Source organism: Chelmon rostratus, chromosome 1 (assembly GCF_017976325.1).
Source record: "Chelmon rostratus isolate fCheRos1 chromosome 1, fCheRos1.pri, whole genome shotgun sequence".
In the NCBI taxonomy this organism is placed as follows: Eukaryota; Metazoa; Chordata; class Actinopteri; order Chaetodontiformes; family Chaetodontidae; genus Chelmon; species Chelmon rostratus.
Window position 1 is genome coordinate 15478083 of NC_055658.1, and position 20241 is coordinate 15498323.

The 20241-nt window shown below is 40.4% G+C and overlaps 1 protein-coding gene across 1 annotated transcript in view; it reads right to left on the bottom strand.

Annotated features, from left to right (window-relative positions):
- Positions 1-20241, bottom strand: part of sbf2 (SET binding factor 2) — a 95495-nt gene that overhangs the window by 59933 nt on the left and 15321 nt on the right. The window contains exon 3 of the mRNA XM_041943164.1: positions 2008-2145. Within this exon, the coding sequence (XP_041799098.1) occupies positions 2008-2145 (138 nt within the window). The remainder of the gene's footprint in view (positions 1-2007; positions 2146-20241) is intronic.

A 20241-nucleotide genomic window follows, 5' to 3' on the forward strand; every position in this document is an offset into this window, starting at 1 on the left:
GAGGTCAGCAATCAAGAATCTGAGGGCAAAGTTCAAGAAAGAAAGAAAGAAATCTGTCAACATGATTTCTGTTTTTGTAATACGCCAAAGAAATTAGTGCACATAAATAAATGTATATTTAGTATTCCGTGTCATGAACCTGGAAAATATGAGGCATAATTTGTGATTAAACTGATTCAACAACTGCTGCTGCTCATTTTGTACAGCAGTCCTAATATAAACATTAAATGTGGAGAGTGTGTGAGAAAGCAAACTTTGTAGCCTTCATGCCAGTCCCCAGATAACAGTAAACAAAGACACAATTACATGAACATTAGGCTCCATAATCGAGTCTAGATCTGTAGTTAATGACAACACATATTCCCTCCACTGAAACCAGTGTGTGAGGACAGAAAACAGACCGAGATCCACTGGTCGGTCATGTCCAAGATGTTTTATACAGCTAGGGGGAAGTCACCAAAGTGCAGCAACGAGAGCTAAGTCCATTAGCTCTTCCAAAAAGACCCCATAACTGTTAACAACTGGGCTATTTTTGGTTATTTTCTTCCTTTGATGTGACAATTTTGCCGTAAACCCGCCCCTACCCCCCCTGTTTTCACCCCCTGCTTTGGTACAAACTTGGAAAAATGTGCCCAGTTGTTCAGAGGAATGTTTGTGCAATTATGGTCTGATTCACACAACAAGCTGAAATGCAAAACTAAAGAGGAAAAGATGAACTACTACGGTGTTGATTCTTAATGTTCCAACAAACATTCTGAGAGCTGACACATACTTCTCGTACATGACTGCATTTCAAATTTAGCTTGAGAAATGTTTTGCTGATTTAACTGGAATGTGATTGATGACTTCCTTCCACATGTGAAAGGATGTGAAGTCACGGTGGGCACAGCGACAGGAGTCATTTAAGGCCTCTAACGAAGTCAAGCACAGTGAAACAATTAGTTTGGTATTCTGTGGGCTTTTAGCAGGGGGAAACATTAACGAGATCATTCATAAAGTATAAAAATGATGCCGTCCAAACAAATCTGTTGTAATCAATAAATTTATGGGAGATTTGAGCATTTGTGCCGTGACCATTAATATGTAATCAAACACAATCTTGCATGCTTCAGTAAATCAAATAAAAAGTGCTGGAGGGGAGTGCAGGTTCATCCTCTCCTCTACAACAGCACGCCCCAGCCAGCTCACAATTTATTAGGCTGTATCCACGCAGGCTTTTGTTTTCTATTAATGCCTCACATTCTGGAAGACATCTCGCACACGACAGAAAACCAAAATGGTTTGGCACCTTTTTAACTTTGTGCCAAAAGCTGTGAAACAAAACAACACAATAAGCCTAAAATGGAAAACAGAAAATGAGAACCATCACATTGCCCACCCGAGACAGCCTGATGGCCTCTAAGACGCACAAAGACTAATGTGACCTCATGGCCATCCTGAGGGTCCACGAAACTCAGGATAAACATTGTGAGGAGAAGCAAGCAGCTCACAGCGTTGTGATGCACGGCTATCTAATAGAGTGACAAAGAGAAACAGGCTACATTAGGAATAATGAGTCTAGCGCTGTGGTTCAGTGGTTAGCATGGGCGCCTCACAGGGCTCAGTCCTGTGTTTGATCGCTTGATATGGGGTTTTTTTTTTGTATGTTCTTGTAGGTTTTTACATGCTGCTCCTGTTTACTCCAACAGTCCTATAACTGCTGTACAATAGAGGGACTGGAGACTCTCTGACTGTGACTGTCTATTAGCCCTCTGACGGACTGAAAACCTTCACCCCAGTGAGTTCTCGGATAAGCTACAGCTTCCTGTGACCCTGAAAAAGATAAAGCTATTAGAGACAAAAAAAACAAATGAATCAATGCATGAATGGAAACAGTACAAAAAGGGCTCAAAACTCACTTCCACAGAAATGTTAAAAGCCAGCTCAGTCAAAGGCTGTACTCAGCCTCAAGAATATGTGTGTGTGTGTGTGTGTGTGTGTGTGTGTTTGTGTGTGTTGCAGTCTTACCTGCAGATTGACCTCAGCTTCGAAGAAAGTGAGGCAGGAGCAGTAGTGCCGGTCTGAATCGATATCTGTCAGTACAACGGTGAAGAAGGTGGGTGCTTTCCTGTCCCTGGACAGCCGCCAACCTCCAGGCTGGCAGAACTGAAAAGATATTCAATAAAATACTATTACATGAGAATGTCATAGAGGATAATCCACTCAGTATGGTCAGATATATACACAGTGTCACAGTGTTTCAGTAATTTTAGAGACTACATTTTCAATGTCTCTGCCAAGGATTTGTTAAAAGCTCTGTGGTTAATATGCCCCCTGAAACGTTGTGCTTGTAACCCGTTCGAACCTTAAATGGACAGGGCATCAGATTTATCACTGTAGCTAGTTTAATCCAAATGCCTCCATGGAGGGCATAGACAGGATGTCTTGCTTCACTGCAGCAGTTACATCTGCTCATCAGAGCGGGAAATGGCATGCTCAGGATATATTTTCCTTGAAAGTCATCAAGCCAAACTGCCTGGGCTCATTAACTGTCTGATCATAAAAAGGAAACACCTTTAATAGGACAGAAACGGAAAATTCCCAGGAATTAAGCAACATACCATCTGATGCGACTTTAGCACAGCAGATTGAATTAAGGTTAAAACAGAGATTTATCTATCCTGCTGTCAGAATCAACAAAACAAACAATACACGGTAGAAAAGGTTGGTCCTGCAAACACACCTCTTTACTAGTGACCCTGTTTAAATTCTGATTGTATGGATTAAAGATAATTTCTCAAATGTATTTGCTGAGCTTTGGTGAGTAAAGCATACTTGCATATCAGTATTGATACTTTCTCCGATATCACATGTTTAAAACGATAGGATCTATGTTAATTATACATACGATGGTAAAGACAGTACCAAAGCTATTCAAAAGGAACAAAAATAAACAATAAAAAACAACAACAACAACAAAACCACCCACACCAATAATCCGTCATCTATAACCAGATTTAACCCCAAGGCTGCACAGTTGAAACAATGGGGAAGAAAATAAACTTAGCCTGAAACGATGGGTGTTCATGTGTTGGTGTGTGTTCAGTGAATTTTCTGTAATAGCATTGTGTGAAAAGAAGAAAATTTTCTTTTGTGTGCCTGGGATTTTTTTTCTTTTCTTCCATAATATCGAAAAAGGTATCAAGTATCGTTTTATTTACACTAGAATTGCATCAAAGTTTGAAATTTGGGCATCGTAACAACATTGCTTGTATTATGATTCTCAAGGAGTAAATTAAGTTCTTCCAAATTCTTCCTGGAATAACCTTTTCTTTTATTTCCAAACACAGAATCACACAAATCAACAATTTTCGATGCATGACAAAACAGAGCCATTTTTAGCAAATTGCGGGCACTGAAACTCAGAAAGACTGTTACCATAATAAAAAGCATATCTAACAGGTTTTAGTTCTCAGAGCAACAGTGTGAGTCATAACCAGTCCTGACACAAAACATCTGCAGAGTGTGGCAACAAACAAGTTTTTTCTGATACACTGTTTTTATATATATATATATATATGTATATATATATATATATATAATTCATCGCTAAACACAACTGACAAAAATGTCAATTCTCCAAGCCAATAATAAAACTGTCCACTGTAATAGGAGTTCATAAAGCAAAATGAAAAACTATTATCGCAATGCAACAGAAATGAGAGGTTAAAGAGAGGTATGAAGAAATGGATACATGATCATTTGAGAGACAAACTTTATGAGGCATGAGAGAGCGAAGGGCCAAAATATGAGCGGCAGTTGGGCATTTGGTCCGAGAGGCGAGTGTTTGTGTCTGGTCTCTCTCTGTTTTTGCTGGAGGCCCAACTGGCCCTGGCTCTGAACACGGTGTTTAGACTGCTCCTCAGGGGTTACACAGGGGATCACCGGACATATGGAGGAAGAGAGGAGACTGGGTAAGGGAGGGGTGGATGAGGGCAAAAAACAGATGGATTGAAGGATGGGTGGATATGTGAACAGCCAAAGACAAATGTACTGGCAGAGGTGGCAAAAAGAAAGACAAAAGGAGCAGAGTACAGACGGGGAAGGAGAGAGGGGGGAGTTGATGAAGAGAAGGAGAGCAGGAGAAATGGAGATTAAGACAGGAAGAGAGGAAAAGGGGTGAGGGGGGATTTGGCTTGTTCAACCTGGAGGTTTGGACCAGGATGCCATCGTCCTCCAGCAGATACAATAGCTAGCAGGAAATCTGTTAAACCTGCTTTGTGGTGAGGTGTGTGCGTGTGTGTTTGAACACACTCAGGCCAGACAGGACTCAAGGACAAGTGCAGATAACTGTGATCCTGTCCTCAACTATTCCAACTATGCCATTCATTGTTGTCAAAAACGAGGAAAACACCTTTGGGACTGCATAGCTCAGAAGATCACAGGAGATACAACATCCTGTGTGTCTGAGTGTGTGTGTGTGTGTGTGTGTGTGTTTGTTTGTAGGAGTCTATGCATGGGTGAGAGAGGGACCAACTGCAAGGGAGTGCAACATGAAGAGAGCACGTGGAGGCACGATGGTGAGAAGATTAACTGACTTCCCAGATGTTAAATCAGAGTTTCCTTAAAGTCGTTATCTCGCCTGTAGGTCTGCAGAGAGACAGGTTCAAAGACACTTCAGGGAGTTCAGTGTTTAGTAAACTTCATTTTATTCAGGGACCTCTGCGTCCAGACAGACTACTGACATTAGACACAATTTATGGCTGTCAAAAATATGAATGATTGTGTATCTTAAATGCTGTAGCTGGATCCAATATGGAATTTACAAACAGGGCAGTTCAATTACATGAATAAGAAAAAAGCCAAATAAAATGCTGATTCCATGATTCTTTCTCTACTACATTTTTATTGAAACATGTGCGATGCTCCTGAGGCTTTAAACATATTTTCCTGCAACATTATTTGCTTATGACTCTCATTATGAGTTTTAGTGTCTACAACAACTGAGCATGTATCCTACATAAAAATGTTTATATGGTGTTTGTTTGTGAATTAACTATTTGAAACAGGTGTCTTGATGATTGCAGAATCTGCCCTGCTTTTCAGCAACTTTCGCAAAAGCAGGGAAACCTCTGAAGAACTGCAATGCTTTCTGCAAATGTTTATCATCTTACATTTAACTATGCACAACCGTGTGTAAACAGAGAAAATATGCTTATGCTATTTGTTTAAACATTCGACTTGAAAAATTATGTCATCTGCAATTCAGTCAAACACAGACTGCAGTGTGGATATAAACATGCACGGCCACAGTTTTGAGGCTTGTCCTGATAGGCAAACTAAAGATGTGACGTTTAACCCCTAAATTCCACCGAATTCCACCGAATTCCACCGAATTCCACCGCATCGTGGGCGGCAGAGTTCATGACGTGAAATTCCACCAGGCATGCCACAGAGCGTTTCAGAAGCGGGACACGATTCTTGGGCTCTGCGAAGAATAGGTGCCTAGTCTATTTTTGACCACATCAAGCTGCACAGAGCACGTTGAGCCAGACAGGAAGTCAGACACAGGAACAGCATAGAGATTCCAGTACATTTTCAAAATAAAACACCATGTGTGTGACTCAATTAAAACAGACAAAAAAACAAAACATTTAACTACATAGCCTACTCACCTATGGTAGAAGCACAAATATGAAGGAAAAATGACCAAATCAGCAAAATCTGAGCAAGTAAACAACATCAGGCAGGTAGCCGGCCCAGTGGAATCTCCAGGTCTGTGCATTTATGCCCTGCTGTCCCAAACCAGAACGAATGAATGACACAGGACAGATTTACAGGTAGCAGCACAGCCAAGGGGACAACAAGTGAAAGCACTGCCTGACAGCATAAGACACAAGCTGTATTGCACATGCAGCTCCAGCAAGACCCAGAAATCCACTGCTGTACAACAAGTCCAAAGGTCAAAACGTAGGAAACATAATCTTTATACAGCACACAGAACACCCACACACACAGCAGAGAGAAAGGACATCGCCCATTCCCAAATTAGACCTTAGTCAAGTGACAAAGGAACTCTGGGACACACTAGCTGTATTAATGTCAAAGCCAAGGAAACTGCAGGCCTCCGGCTAAACCCCAGGCTGCATCACATCATGTGCTGCAGCCTGGTATGACTGTGTGACGACCACGCAACTGCTCTGTTCACCCACTCAGCCAATGACACTGGATCGGGAGCCTGACCTGCTAAGTATCATCACAGTGGAGTGCTTTAAGAGCAGCACCAATAAAAAGAAGAAAAAAAACAACAACACACAGGCTTAGCCTGATCAGGACAGGGCTGCATTCTTATACTGTGACGAGACATTAATGCCCGGTCAGGCTGGCGGAGGCCAGATAAAACTGGTGCAGCAGCCATTACTAAAGATGACTAAGGACGATGAGACAGACAGAATGGTAGTCAACGTCGTCTTCCTGGTATGATGCAGCTGAAACACAACTGGAAACAGGTTTATGGTGTTTTTATTATGACCCCAACATTTGAGAGCCCTGTACTTGAAGAAATGCAAACATAGTCTGAAGGGTCATAAAACCTTTAAAGTGTTCCAGTTACCACAAATGAGCTCAATCCCGCAAATCCTTTCAGAGAGGGACTTATTTCATAATTTGGTCAGGTTACAAACCCAAATGAAATCAGGCACCACAGTTCTTCCATGTTTTCTCTCCACAGCAATAAAATGAAACTACTGAGGAAACACTTTCCACCCTCCCCTGCCTACAATGTACAACATTTTGTAAATATGGCTGCCAGACGACCTCAAATCTTAGAGCAGGTATAACTGAAAGGAAAATATGTGGAAAAAAATCCATCTACAATCATCCAATCATGCAAACAATACTAGTGAACTGCAGACAGAGCCAGAATATGAAGCTACTGCCAAGACAATGCAGTCAGGGAAACTTAGCAGCAGATGTGCACTACACCGTGCACTTCAATCATCCTCTACCTTGTTCTTTCGCCATTCATATGGAAGAGTTGCCAGGAAGGCAACACAATGACGGAAAGTGAAGTGCGAGCACTCAGGGGTCAGAGAGGGACTGGGGGGGGGGGGGGGTCAATGGCGTGCTGCCTGCACAGAACTCCTGTTTTATCAGGTCTGCAGGATGAGCAGGGGACAAAACAACCAGAGACGGCCGCTCCGGCCCAGCAGTCTGGCACATAAACATGCAAAGACTTGCCCCCGCCACCCACCCGCCTCAATCATCTCCTTCAGGTCAGCGTGAAGAATACAAGAAACAAAACTGTCAACAAAATGACCATAATAGCACTGTTATCCAAATACTACTTAGTGGTTTCAATGAGTTAATTTACTGCACCAAAGCTTAGCTCCATGTGGGAGCGCTGCGCTGAGGTGGCATCTCCCTCTACTTCCATTCCTAAACTCTGCTTCCCCGCTGTCACCAACACTCCTGGTTTCCTTTTGCTCATCCGTTATGCAATACCAGCCGCATATGGTTCATTTTAGAGATAGATATTTTTAGGTGATCATGATGGACCACAGTAATTCAAAAGAAATGTCTAGTCAGGCAGGACAGGAAGAGTCATCTAGCAAATATTGCAAACTATAGTGTACACAAAATTTCAAGCTTCATGAATGCCATATGTGTGGGAAATGTAACACCAGAAAAAGAATCTACTACAAGATGTATTTTTAGTTCAAATGTAAAGGGGTTTTTTTCCATGCACAGTCCAGCAACAAGATCATAAAGACAACTCTGCTGAACCCCCATTTCCCCAAGATCCCTTGGGAAGATCTGTTCACTCCAGGGCGAATACTTGGGTTTATTTCAAAACACAGCATAAATTAAAAACACACGGCCAGTTCACCACATGCAACTCGAAAACAGAAATGCATAAAGAGGCAAATAAAAAGGACCCTTTTGAGAATCAGACATTCCTAAGCTTAAATCAATCCACTGTCGGATCAATTCATCCCGCTCTCTTAACCTGACTCCATAAGCTAAACCTGAAGCATCTGTGTGATGTACATGGTTGGCACGAAGGTCCCAAACATTAAACGGACTTAATTATGTGTCGGTTTTTGTCAAAACTAGGTTAACAAACACCATATCTTCTCAGGATAAATGGGTTGAATCATAGTTCAGGGAAAAATCTGCTATGAAATATAGTCAAGAGTACAAAAATTCCCTTTCAGAATCCAGGGAAAGTCCACAGATATTCCCGGCACTGTTTAATAGCGGGTTCTAGCAGTAAAACTGATATCAAAACCACTTGAATAGTATGATAACACACATAATCCAATAAATTCTTCAATTGCTGTGACAGAATCTGTCAAAACTGAAGCAAGTAGAGTGGTCGGATTAAGCTTACGGCATTATAGCAAAAACAATAAATGACTTCTGGTCTGTCATGTATCAGCATGCCTGTTTATACAACTGGGTTAATCATAGCCTGACAGCTTGTTAGCACATTGTAATTTTTGGACAAGATTTAAGTTATGTCAAAGCCATGTAATAACTACAGAGTTACACAATTCATGTCAGGAGTCTTATATTAAACAGAAATCTGGCGAGACAATGCAGTTAGCTTTGCACAGTAAACCATTACAAATTTAACCGAAGCATTTGTTGATAAGTGACAATGACTTCTGAGTATAGCACGTTATGTTACATGTGGATATGCAGGCTTTGTGAGTTTCAACACTACAGTAGGTGCATGTTAGAAAAAAAAAAATTCAAACCAGTGGCCTGGAAAAAATTCCAGACTTATGATTTGTCACCGCTTGCACACGTGCTAAATCACAATGGACAGCAACAGACCATAAAAACCTTGTGTGATTCTGGCACTTGTGACAGTCCATGATGAAAAACATTAACAAGACTGTCCTACTTGGGCTCTACCTGGCCTTCTCCTCAAACATTTACTGTGCGTGGAAGTGAAGGTTGGAGACTTTTAGCAAGAATGGTGGTTCTGTTATAATATTTACAACAGTTTGCTTGACAAAAATATTTGTGAAACAAACAGGCTTTACCTGAAAGTGGTGATGTCAAGAAGGATTACTGAGCTGCATTTTACAACAAAAAATAACTAAAAATAACTGAAACACACTATTACTCCCACTAGTACACAGATTGATGTTCAGTCATTTTTTGTAGGAAATACAGCAAGCAGATGCAAGTGGTAGTGAATCAAATAGTACACTGATTATTTTTAGTCTTTGATCAGTGCAAACTATAGATTTAACCTACCATAAATGATATTTGTCTGTGCTTGTGCCTCTCCTAACAGCTAACTTCTGGAGGAGTTGAGCTCAGTCTGATAGAGTTTGTCCTTGTGCTCTACCAAGAACCATGATGCCTCCCCAGGATCTGCTACAGGGTCACATCTGGCCTCCGAACAAAGACTGCCTGCGGCTGTGCATTTGGCATTCGAGCACATTACCTGCATCACTGTGAACACATTGTGGATCTGTACTTATGTATTGAAGTATAGAGCACAAAAAGAGGTGCCAAAAGTTGTGTTCAGACTAACTGCATTGTCTCAAAGGACAGATCTATAGGGGGTTTATGGGGAGCACTGCGCTGGGGGTGACGGCAATTTTCAAATCCTACACAATGACATTAAGCACAGCTATTAAGTAAGGCTGGGCAATAAATCGAATCATATTTTCAACTATGATATTGGCTTTAAACGATTTTAAAGCCAATATCATTTTACCAGCATATCATAACAAAATATTGGAATATGAACGAGTTTCGCCGCAGATTATGCGTTTATAGAGGCTACGCACGGGTGCCCCAATTACTCGCATTATACGAATATACGCGCCGCTCTTCTGGGGCTAATTTCTTCAAAACGACTCCAAATGCCACCAAAGTTGTCTGGGTGTCTAAATGGTTGTATTTAATGCTACAAATTAAGTCCAGGTTGTAAAAAACGAATGTTATCCTTTAAAAGTTCAATTAATGCATATTGTTTGCAGAGTTGTGATCTCAATATTGACCAAAATAATTATGATTATGATTTGTGCCATCAAGCAGCCCTTCTATTAAGTGGGAAAAGTGGGAAACTGAAACAAAAACCTGAAAAAACAGGGGAACATCAAACAGAATTGACATTCTTTCTTCCTCCAAAAATTCAGTAAATGCAATTTGACTAGGTGAGACTTTTTAGCATATTATATCGGTTTATATTTTTGTGACTTCAAGTAATTTTTTATGCATTTTTGTTATTTGCCCATTATTATTTTTCTTTTATCAGTTCTGATCAGTACTGCATTACTACAGATTTTTTTTAACCCATATCAGCTGACAGTAGGTAAACATGGTTGCCTTTTTATTTCATCTGTTAAAAGTAAACACAAAACATCAAAACACATTTCTGAGCACATGGAGTGATGAATGAAAGAGCAGGGTAAACATCTTTGTCTTGAGGTTGCAGATGAGTACAATGGCTGTCCTACGTCACACTGCTGAGCCCCGGCCTTTAGAGCACAGTAAGATAATGGCTGATAATGACCTGGCTGTGGAACAGGTGCTTCCTCCACCCCCTTGTGGGGGCCCTGGCTAAGTTAGAGCATTCACCATAAGCCTCAGTCTCACTTCAGCCCTCACTAAGCTCGGTTCAAACCACAATGAGTTGTGTTCCTCTCCTTGCTTCCAACAAAAGCCTTTTCTCACATAAAACTTAACACACAAGTCTCTAAAACATTTTTTGTTTCAAGACAACATGTGAAAAGTGTTGTTTAAAGGATGTGTTGTACAGGCTCTGTGAGAAGTAGAACTTCGTCTGTTCGGACTTGCTTACTACACAGTGATCTATAGAGTAGTTGCAGTCTGACAGATGAGCAGCTCAGGCATGCCATGAGAAATCGAGTGAAACCTCCTTTGAACATATGTTAAAGTGCCCAGACCAACACCCAGTGAATTAAAAAAGACGTGGTTACACACAGCCTTTATATCTTAAAAACAAACAGAGATGCCAGAAATCACATTGTATCTATAGATAAATATTGCTACTTACACATAGTCAGCAGGAAACTTGCTAGAGGCACATGATAGGTTACATCACTATCTGGCATCTGGAGGTGAGGTTGCAGGCAGCAAACGACTGAATACCCCTCACCTCACCCTCCCCTTCCAAGTGTGTAGGAAAACCAATGGTGGTCACGAAACATGCGAGAGACTCTCTCTGGAGCCAGCGTTTGGCTGGTCTGTTCTGGGTTACTGTAGAAACATGGCGAACTCTGTGAACAGGACTAGCTCCCTCTGTAGATATAAAGAGCTCATTCTGAGATAACAAAAGCAAATTGACTCCTATTTTCAGATAATTATACACTAACGAAAACATTATTTTGAATATTATAATCCATTTCTGCCAATAGATCCCTCTAAATCCTACATACTGGACCTTTAAAACATGAAATGCAAATCTTCAAAAGCTAAGCATCGTCAAATCAGTGCTAGATGATTCAGCACTAAACACACCTAGTGATAGATTCTGGCAGGATATAGATGTAAGATTGGTTTTACCATGGTAAATACTGCATGAACTGATGGTATGACTCTAAAAGCCCCACAACCAAGCTTCAGACGCCATGCGGCTCCTCAAACCCAAAGAGGCTAACAGGGTTTGACAAGCGGCTGACGTCGCCATCCTCAGAGCCATACTTTTACTCGTATGGCTAAAAATGTCAATGAATAACAGCAATGTAATGTATTACTGCACCATGTTATTATGCTGTCAGTGGGTAAGACTGTTCCAAAGAATCTGACTATTTTTCACTTAGAGTTTCAAACATCTAGCCCATGTCAATAAGGATTCTTCTTCTCAGGTGAAACTCTGCAAGCTCAGCAACCACACAGCATTGGACCATATTTAATGTCAACAGTACCACAACAAAAAGCTGTTGGCCAAGTCCTGCTGAAGAAGCTCAACACAGAGGAGAACACCTGAAGCTGGTCATGAACGTGTGCACACATCAGACAGTACTGGAATATTTTTGATGACAAGGCGAAATATTCAAGTTTTTAGCTACATCCCTTTGACAGAAATATTTAATATAAGGAGGCAGTGAAGTATGTGGAAGTATGTGAGTCGACTGGCCCTGGTGTCAGAGCAGGCAGTACATTTTTACAAGCAACAGTGGCATTCACCAGTAGCCAGTTAGAGAGGTCTCTGGAGCCAGACAGCTTTTTAGATGGGAGGGAGGAAATTTAAATGTCCCAAAACTTGCTTAGCTCTTGGACCTGTTTACCTGTCTACTGGCACCAGTTCACAACTACAGACTTTTGCCCAGCTACTGGCTGGCCACAGAGTTGGTCACTAGTCATTTTGTCTGTCATGTTTCATGAGATTGGAGGGTGGCTTTTCAACGGTAACACCCACTTTGGGTCTATCAGGAAATAACACAACTTCTGGAAGTGTAATGACAGAATAACAAGAAACACGACATTTCCATAACAACTACATATATAAACAATAAACTATTAAGACCGGCAGCTTCTACTGTACTTAATCTCAAAGTTTGAGTATGTGCGCTCTCCAGTGTACTGTGGCTTCATTTCATCCTGTGTATTCCCATTTCCTGGTGAAGTCATAGTGCTTTTCAGCATGGAAAGTCCTGCTTGCTTGACAGCTCCAGCTTTGTTTCCTGATGTGTTTAACTTCACTGGCACACGGAGCATTGATTACTCATGTGTGGATCTTCCTGACAAACACATGATCCCATTCTCCCCCCGGCTGGAACGGCATCCTGCTATCTGGAATGCACTGTTTAGTTTTTCTCTCATAGTTTTACAAACATCATAAGACCGACGTGCAGCGGGACATGTAACGTTACGGTCACTTGAGTCAGTCCATCAAGTGATACAATTACGCTAAATTTTTTTACAGGTCTGTGGTTTGGCACAGAGCCTAAAACTGACTTACCAAGGCTGCTGATTATGAACTATGTAGATAAGCTTTGTCATGATTTACTTATCCAGCTTGCTGAGAAAACAAGGGAATGACTCCACACAGCAATAACGGAGATTCTTCTCTCAAGTGAACTGAACCTCATCTGAAGCCCAGAGACTCAGGTCACACAGGAGTCAGGTCTTGAAATATTCCTTTTCTGAGACTTAATGTATGAAAAAGCTCCTATTCAAATTTCTGTTCAAATCTATCCAAGTGTTCTCCAGCCAAGCAGTCAAATCAACTACTCAGATGACGGCAGCAGTTTACACATTTTCAGAATAACTCGAGCATCCTTCCCGGAAGTGTCAGCCACGTTCCTCATTACAGCAGGGAATTGAGGGAAAAGGGAGGAGGTCAAAAAGTCAAAGTTCTAGACAAGAGATATGACACACAAATGTTTGCAGTCTGCTCAAATTCCTTCATCAGAGGAAGTTGGACCCCAAAAGGAAATTATTCACATGTCATGTCCATGCAGAAAACAAGCAGGGATGTAATTGGCATTACAATTATAGTGCCTGTGTCTGTTATGATGCAGTAAGCTTTTGAAAGAATATCATATTCAGTTTTACGTATTTACTGTATGTATTGTATGCAAACAATTCCTACTGCAACCTGAGCACTCTGCAATCCCAGAACACAGCATACAATAACCTTACGCTAAGTAATCCTTGCTTCTTTCTGTTATCAGCTAACCTTGGATTAGCCTACTGTAAGAGCACAAGTCATTTACTTCTAGCTGACTACTTTTGTGTTTGGATGGAGGGTTGAAGGACTCTTGTATTGGTGTTTAGCAATGTCACTGGAAGAAGCAATTCTTAAATAAGTGAACAAACTAGCAAAGGAAAAAGAAAACACCAAGCCTGGCTCATTTAATGGTGCCCCTGCCCAAGTGCCTAAAAACAGTGATGCACTTTCACATCCTGTTTATAATTTTGAGCCTGACTGACATAGTATATGTCAAATGTTGCACCCCTTCTTCTCAGAGTCAAAACTTATTAAAACCAGAGCGCAAGGACATCATGCACATATTGCTGCAATCATCTTACTGATTACTGACTGACTCTTTCCACTGATATAAGTTTCTCAAATATCCAGTGAGGATTAATAGGACAAATCTGCTTGGAAGTCATATAAAAGGCGCTGCTTATAAGTCATGTTCAGCACACTGACTACAAGCACATTCATAGAAAAATGAACATAAGAAAAAGGAAATGCAACGGGAGTGACGAAATGCATGAAAATTAGCTTTTTTGGGGGGGGGGGGGGGGGGGGGGGGGGGTTGCTTCAGACTATCAACATATTTTGACAGCACTGAGACACATCCCTGGATCAATGACATTCTCCTCCATCCATGTATTTCCCATTGTGCTAAAAAGAAGTGAACAAAACTAACAAAACAAACTGCAGAGAACTTTTTTCACACAAATTGTTCTAAACATGCCCAGTGGCAATAATATATCAAATGATGACACCCCTGAGTATAGCCTAACTTATCCTGAAAATATTTAAGACATGCAGTGACAATGCTGAAGGCTTGTAAATAAAGGGAGTGAAAACCAAGCAAAAACGGTCAGGGCTATAAGGGTTAACACGACCCGACACAAACGACACGTCTCCAAAACCTATTTTCCATTTCAAGAATTTTGGAGCCACCTGAAGGAGATATTCATATCATGATTAAGAGGATGTACTCCTTCATTCTTTAAAATTATAGACTGTAGAGAAGCATAGTATCAAAGTTGTCAGCCCCGTTCTGGAGGCTTATTTTGAAGGCTGGGTTTGGGTTTACCACTGACCACCATCTTGGCAGATATTAGGGTTAGACAATTCAAATTTGGACAAAAAGCGGAGAAGGGAAGAGAAAGCAGCAACCATTACATTTCAGTGTTACAGACTGGCTCTCTTGTCTATCAAGCAAACACATTCAAAAACACCTAAGTTTGAAGAACCTAGTGGCCGTTAGTGGAACAGCATCTTAAGGCACAGTATAAATATATCTGAGCAAGCCGTGAGACAAAAAAGCAAATGACCGGCATGGTATGCAGTCAGGGAAACAGCTCTGCTTGCCTCGCTGACTGAGTGGAACAGAGAAGCCACACCGCATACTGTGTGTTGGACTCGACCAGTACAGGATTACCATTGTTCAGTGCTGCAGCATCTCGCCCACAGCTGCAACATGTGAGACTCGAGATAAAGCAGTGCGAAGCACAGGCTGAGGCTCCTACTGTTTTCGCTCTCAAACACCTAAGGCTAAATGCTACAAGGTGAGGACGGGTCACCTTCAAACTTTAAAAACAAACTAAGAAATACGTCAAGGAGGGACAACGTGCGACAACTAGACGCTGAAAGTTGAATCAACAAATCCTTTGAGGATGTTTCAGCGACAGTGTTGACAAAGGTCAAATCTCAAACTGCTGACCAGAGATTTTTTTTTTTTAAATGTCTAATATACATAACCATTTAAATTACTTAGTAGTAGCTTAGTAGAAGTATTTGGTAGTCAAAAGAAACATTTAAACCAGTAAAAAGATTACTCAACAAATTAAACTACAACTATTAATTAATCATTTAGTTTATTACATGTCAGAAAGTGGGGAAAACAGCCAATTCAAAGTTCCCACAGTCCCAAATGACATTTTCAAATTGCTTTTGTCTGACAGTCAAAAACACAAACATATTTAACATGACTTAGAACTGCAGACATCAAAACCTGACATTGGAGTGTTTGACTCTGGTACTGTTTGGTTTATCTGGGAAATATGTCTCTCAATCAAGGACATCTCCAAAGACCAAGTCAGTGAGGTTAAACTTTGGGCGTCATGCTTGATGAACCACTGTCCCGGGGAATTCAAATAAGCAAAATAGTTGCAAAAATGGAAAGACTGGTACCTGTTATCCCCATATCTTAGTCCAAGTGTCACCTTGCAGGTAATATAAGTCGTTGTGTTGTCTCATATTGATTACTGCTCAGTAATATGCAGCAGGCGCTCAGATGCAGTATAGATAAAACGCATGCTAATCTCACACGGCTGAAGGTTGCGGATCGGTTAAAATAAGATGATTTTATCAGATTTTAACAGATTATTTTATCCTCATTTATCCCACAGCTGGGAAATTTGCAGCAGCAATAGGGGATAGATAGATAGATAAATAAGTAAACAATACAATAATAAATTCAAATGTGAGTTCAAAATATAACTCTATTCAAACAAGGCAGTGGGGAGGAGTGACATCATGCTATCCCAATCGAAGGCCAATGCTAGAACAGAAACAGTCACGGATAGAGCTATATCTCACTGGAACAGCTTGCCATGTTTTATATCTCAAGAACCTACAGCAAATGGTTTTAAGTTGAATCTAAAGAGGTTCATGAGAGCCCAGAGAATAAATAAGCAAAATGTGTTTCCCTTCATTGTTTTTGCAGTATGGATGTTTAGATGAACTCAGGTTGTTGCACTTTACCTGTCAATCTGTTTAAACTGTTCTAATTTAGTTTTGTACATGCATTGTTTTGATGCAATTTTATTGTTAGGTGCAATATTAATGTCGTAACTTTGTTGTTTACTGTATGAAGGGTAACTGCAAACACTGTTGACTATATGTATTTTATTGGAATGTACACCCCAGGAAGAGTAACAATGGGGATCCAAATGAAGAACAATGCTTAATAAATAATGTAAATGATTAATCAATAGTCAAAATTGCTGTTAATATATTCTTTTTAGCTTGGTTAATTAATTGACTGGTTAATTGTTTCAGCACTAGTACCACTAAAGCTTCACTTTGACCTTCAGAATAAAATGCACAGCCCTCAACTAACTCGAAGTGGTTTGTGGCATTAAAACAGTTTACTATCTTTAACTTCCTGCATGGATAGAGGCCTTCTTACTTTACGCCGTGCCTCAGTCTGTAACACATAAGCCGAGCTGATCAAGGCTGCAGCTGCTTAAATCAAATTTTCCAAGACTGATTGAGGCTAAGTCATCAGAGGCGACGTTTTGTTTTCCTGCTGGGAAACGGGACGATGGTGGAGACAGCAGGGGCGAGTGCGCTGACAGATCGTTGTCTGCAGGCTACATGTAATGGACTGACCCTCATGTTCAACACTGAACTTTGTGGTGCTTTGGAATGTGTTTGACCTCTTGGGCATAGTCGTCAAGACATCTCTCTTCACCCAACACACACACACACACACATACACATACACACACACATACAGACTGAAGGCCAAGCCAAGCATAAACATAAACAGCTATCCATTTCCATTCAGTGCATGTTGTCATGTTCAGTGTATGGTGCCTTCTATTTCAGTTTAAGGATTAAATGCTTTTTGAGAAATCCCACTGCCCTTTAAATTATTTTTCACAATCAAACTAACATTCTGCGGTCAAGTTATGCGTAAAGTATGAGGCTATTTTCAGAGTGTGCTTCCTCCTAGAAAAGACTATTTTTCCAACACAGACTTTACAGAATCAGAACGTAGACACTGGATCCAAGGCTACATGTGCAGTATGTGCACGTGAATCCTGACTGATCCTGATGCAAAGACTTGTGGTGCTTATCACTTTAACCTTTTCCTTTAATCAATTTTATGACAAGTAATCTGATAATGAATTATTTTTGTTAAACATAGCGTCATGCTTAATAAAACATAATCAAATATAAACAATAATTACAAATATAAAAAATAATAAGACATTCCAACATTAATACTTGTACTAATACTAGTTTGTGGGAAACTTTTAAACGTATTATTATTCAAATTACAGTAACCGGCAAGTCGGAACATCTGTGCATGTAATGGGTGTTTTACAAAGTTTCTGAGGGGATAAAGACAGTTTAAAGAGGATCAGGTCAATCTCTTTTAAAACACTGACCTGATTTGTTTTATGTACAAGTAACACCCAGCATTAAACAAAAACCTTTCTGACATAAATTGGAGACATCTTGCTTCCACTGTGTTAAAATACAAAACATGAAAGTTTGATTTAGGTGAAGTTAGTGGTAAAAATTTACAACTCAGTTTGCTTGCAAGCATTTTAACCTGCTAAAGCACGTTTGGCCAACGGATGTAAATGGCTTAATGTCCATCTGGTTGTCTAACAGTGTCGATTTTATACCTGCTGCTTATACAGTCCATTAAACACGAAAGAAATCCGTGCCCACTGGATGGAGAAAACATCTGATAGAAACAAGGGCACATGAGGGAGAAAGGAATAACACGACTTACAAATTTACGTTTGAAACCAGTATGTCGTGCACAAGCAGCGGATGTTGGAAACGTTCACATACTCCATGCGTGACACAAATGGTGCTTGTAATTAAACAAGCAAAGTCAGCAATTTTACAGTGAACACCAAAGTAATTCCAGGCATTCCTCTGCCATTTGCGTGGCACATTTCATTGTTTGCTTTAAACTATCTGGCAGTTAATCTAAATATCAACCGTCCACCTTAGAACACACACACGCACGCACGCATGCACGCACGCACACGCACACACACACACATTGTTTTGAAATGTGCTCTATAAATAAACTGACTTCATTAAACTGAGCATGACAAGTATGACTGGGTAACTTGACATTGGTGAGCTAGCTGTAGTTTCCCTGCCATGTCAAGTGTCCTTGGAATTTGAAAATGAGTAAACTCTACTTTTCACGGCACGGGAGATCTCCATAATCCTTTAGAGTATAATAAGATCAAATGAATGATAAAATACATGCAGCCTCAATTTGCCATTCAAACAATTATCAGAACCTTAACTCTATTGTGATTAATCATTTTTGTAGAACACAGTTCAGCAACTTTTATCCGTCACAAGATCCACGTCCACATCCTCAAAGCAGTCCTTCAAAGGAGAAAAAGAAATGACAACTTATTTGGATCAAGCAAACCTTGCTTGTGACTGTACCGAACCCTTGTTATGACAAAAATGTGCTCATACCAAAAAATTTTCAGCATGATAGAAGGAAATATTACTGTCCTTTAGTTATTAATTGTAAATACATTTTAAGGTATTCTTTCCGAGGTTTTGGTGGAGTTTTTGCATTAAAAACATCCTACGTGACCCCACTGCTCCTTGCAGAGCCTCTGTCCGTTTACAGTATACCATGAGGAGTTGATCCTGGAGGGCGAGATGATGGAAATGTACTAGGTGAGCAACGCACTGACCTCCATCTACAGACCAAGCTCATCCATAACAGATGAGGATTTGAGCTGGTTCCTATCATCATCACTTGCCTGAAAAGATTAGAAACACATTTTTCCCAGCACAAGTTGTAAACGCTTTTTCTTGGTGCATTCCTCATCTGTGGTTATTTAGTTTGCTGGGGGCCTGTTGTGACCGCAAAATGCTTTTCGTGCTCAGCTTCATCCACTGCTTTCTACAGATGTGTTCCTTAGTGTTTGTAAATGAGTCATTCTCTTTTTCATGGAGTAGAGAAAATCTGCAAATAATAATGGTTTACATACCAGGCCAAAACAGAGCCAAAATGCAAATTGCTTAGTGGGTCTGTTAAACACTATGGTGTATCTTCATTAAAGCTTCAAAGTAAGAATTTCAGTCATTTGGCTCTTGACCAAAGTTTGTCACACACCACATAGTAGGAAACAACCCCCTCTTTCCTCTCTGTCCTTGCTTTCTCCTCTGGGTGTTTCTTCATAGAAAATACTGAAGATTTCAATATATGAATTATTTTCATTCTGTTATAGCCAATATTCAACGTTACACTTGTACATATACTTGTATCTCAGAAGAACATTACATGTCTTAAGATTCAGCAAATATGTGGCGCGTTGGCCAAAAGGACTAAAAAAAAAAAAAAAAAAAGGTCAAGCATTGAATGCATCCTCTTGTTTCAGCTCCGTCTTCAATGAGAAACATCATGCCTTATGCTTTCTTTGCGCACTGGGGATTGCAGTATGTCTCAATTTCAGTCCAGGCTGACACATAATGAAGAAGCATTGGGGGATCACTTCAGCGAGATGGAATACAAAAAATTCACACACACCCACACAGGCACAAAAAAAGAGGTACACGGGTCCTCAATGACATCTGGAAACACTAAGCTAATAGATTTAGCTAAACTTGCGGCAATGTTTCTATATTTAAACTCTGTGAAACCATGACAGGACACTTGAGGGACGATGCTAAGAGAACAGACCTCATCTCCCAGAGTCACTGAAAGGTTAAAGACTGGTGCTAAGGTTTCAGCCTCACATCATACCCAGAAAGATTCTACTCGACACTTTGTCTGGATGCGACATACCTTCATTTTTACA